Source organism: Teleopsis dalmanni, chromosome 2, assembly GCF_002237135.1.
Source record: "Teleopsis dalmanni isolate 2A chromosome 2, ASM223713v2, whole genome shotgun sequence".
In the NCBI taxonomy this organism is placed as follows: Eukaryota; Metazoa; Arthropoda; class Insecta; order Diptera; family Diopsidae; genus Teleopsis; species Teleopsis dalmanni.
The window spans coordinates 48,536,339-48,539,075 of NC_051847.1; the positions used below are offsets into that span (position 1 = coordinate 48,536,339).

Sequence of the window (2,737 nt, forward strand, 5' to 3'; positions counted from 1 at the left end):
CGGAACAAGCCGAGCGTTGACACGTCGCATACACAAATTGTCCACCAAAATCAAACGAGCCATCTCACGACCGATGCCTAGCTCTCGTGCTATCTCTCTAACACTCACATGAGGATTTTGAACACGATTTCCTTTGCCTTTTCAATGTTTTCGTCGGAGGTAGAGGTCGAAGGTCGTCCAGAACGCGGCATGTCTTCGACGGTCGTACGACGTCCTGAAAGGCTTTGTACCACTCATAAACTTGAGTTTTCGATAAAACTGATTCCCCATAAGCCTTTTGTAGCATTCGCAAAGATTCTGCACACGAAATTTCGTTCGAAAAACAAAATTTGATGCAAACTCTTTATTCAATATTTTTTTACATTGAAATTGATTTAAAATTTCTTTATAAAAATATTTAATAGTTGCAGTTTTAACAAACATTGTTATGTACATATTTTAGCTAGAATTTGGCCAAGGAGGGAAATATAATATACATTTCTGCTATACTACGTAGATTATATTATCAAAAAATATACCATCCCTCGGATGCGTCATGAAAATATTATATATTATTACATAAAATTCAATAATTCAATTTTAGAAGTTAACTTGTGGATTATGATATACTCGTAGTTTCCTCGAAAAGTAAATACTTGTTTGAATTTATACAGACTAGCAGAAAGTCGAATAACCGGATCGGTAGAGAACATGACAGTCAGACCAGTAAGCAGTCAGACTTACTTACTATCTGGTAGGCATACAAAGAAATTTTGTGTATAGTTTACATAGAGCATTATATTCTCCCCATAGTAGAATATTTTTTTCTCCCGCATAGCGTCACAAAAATTTAATAAAATTATTAAATCATTTTTACGTATGTGTAAAGGGTGCAAAATTATCACTTAAAAATAAATAATATTTATTATTTACACAAATTAAATAGCGCTAATAAGTAGTAACGTAAGATTCATTCAAAATTTACACTTCACCGTATTTCCGAACGACGCATTCCTCACTGGCTTATCAATATAGTAGTTCGTCATAGATAAAGAGATCACACCATAAAAACTTGAAATAAATATTTACAGTAATAAATTAATTTAATCTGATAATAATTTATCATTAACAAATTTATAACAACTGTGGTCAGTTAATTCATATTATCACTTTCATCGACACTAAAACAAAAACAATCGTAAAATCCAAAATTACCCACTTTCGATTACGAAAATCAAAATTTTTAAAAAGTCAATTTTGTTTTATTGCAGAATTAACTCTAAAGTGATGCTATAAAATATAATTAAGTACTAGCCATGTCTTATGCTTGATAAGCAACCCATGTGATAAGAACTTTCAGCACAAAATTCGGATATAAATAGTAGCGTTGTGGATGAAAAGAAATCAAACTGTTCAACGGTTCTAAAAAAAGAAACAATGGTGTCTTACAAAACTCTAGTGGGTCTCTTGGCTGTGCTCTTCTGTGCACAAGCCGTTTGTGGTATTACCATCATTTCTAAATCGGAATGGGGTGGCAGAGCTGCAACTAGCAAATCCAACTTAGCAAATGGTTTGGCCTATGCTGTTATCCATCACACCGCTGACGTCTACTGCACTACCAAGTCTGCTTGCATCACCAACTTGAAATCTATGCAAAACTACCACATGAACACTTTGGGTTGGGCTGATATTGGCTATAACTTCTTGATCGGTGGTGATGGCAACATTTATGAAGGTCGTGGTTGGAATGTACTTGGTGCTCATGCCACTAACTGGAACTCAAAGAGTATTGGGATCTCATTCATGGGCAACTACAACAGTAAGTATTTTTTATTTTTTCAATTATAGACAAGTAATGGGATATATCATTTATTCATGCATTTTTCCCTTTAATGAATCTTATAGATAACAAACCAACTGCTGCTCAAATTTCTGCCGCTAAGAGCTTGTTGTCTTATGCCGTTTCTAAGGGCCAAATTTCATCTAGCTACATTTTGTACGGTCATCGTCAAGTCGGTTCTACTGAATGTCCTGGTACTAACTTGTACAATGAAATCAAAACTTGGGCCAACTGGAGAGCCTAAGTTTAGTTTGAAATTACTTTCATTGAGAATTTTAAATAAAAGTATAGTTTTCTAATATATTCTGTTGTAATTTTTAATTGTAATGGTTTATATATCCAGAGCATGAAGTTTTTAAAGAGCCTTTAAAGTTTCTGTTATTTTTTTAGTATGCGATTCAATTCAATTAAATTAGGTTTAAGATTCTTTTCAGTATTATATTTTTAGCTTAACAACGAAATGTATGTTAAAGTTTATGATAAAATACTAATACTAAGAGAACGATTCTAACATCTTCTTTAGACAAATAAGTCATAACCATCTCAGACGTTACCTGGCAAGGTTACTCAAATAACTATTCTTAAATATTTTTCCATTATTATGTCATCTACTCACACACGATTCAATAGTTTAGTGGCCTGACAAAAACTCAGCAGCATTTAAGGAAAGTTCAGTTCAAAAATAGAACTATAATTATCAAAAACTCAGCAGAACTTAGGGAAAGCTCATATTGGCATCACAGGAATTCATAAGATGGTCTTAAATACGGTGCAGTAGTTTGGTAGCCAGTTCTGGACAAGAGCTATAATAGCTAAAAACTTAGCAGAATTTAAAAAAAGTTCATATTGGGATCACAGGATATCATTGGGCTCGACATATATATTGAATCTGATTCTAAATCCTTCATTCATTGACCT

General features: G+C 33.2%; 1 protein-coding gene across 1 annotated transcript; it reads left to right on the top strand.

Moving 5' to 3' along the window:
• The first annotated feature begins 1,372 nt into the window (after positions 1-1,372).
• LOC119682828 (peptidoglycan-recognition protein SC2-like) lies at positions 1,373-2,122 on the top strand. The gene is made up of 2 exons (XM_038096345.1): positions 1,373-1,798; positions 1,885-2,122. Exons 1-2 carry the CDS (start codon positions 1,417-1,419, stop codon positions 2,061-2,063), a joined length of 561 nt encoding a protein of 186 aa, XP_037952273.1. The 5' UTR covers positions 1,373-1,416; the 3' UTR covers positions 2,064-2,122.
• The last annotated feature ends 615 nt before the right edge of the window (positions 2,123-2,737 follow it).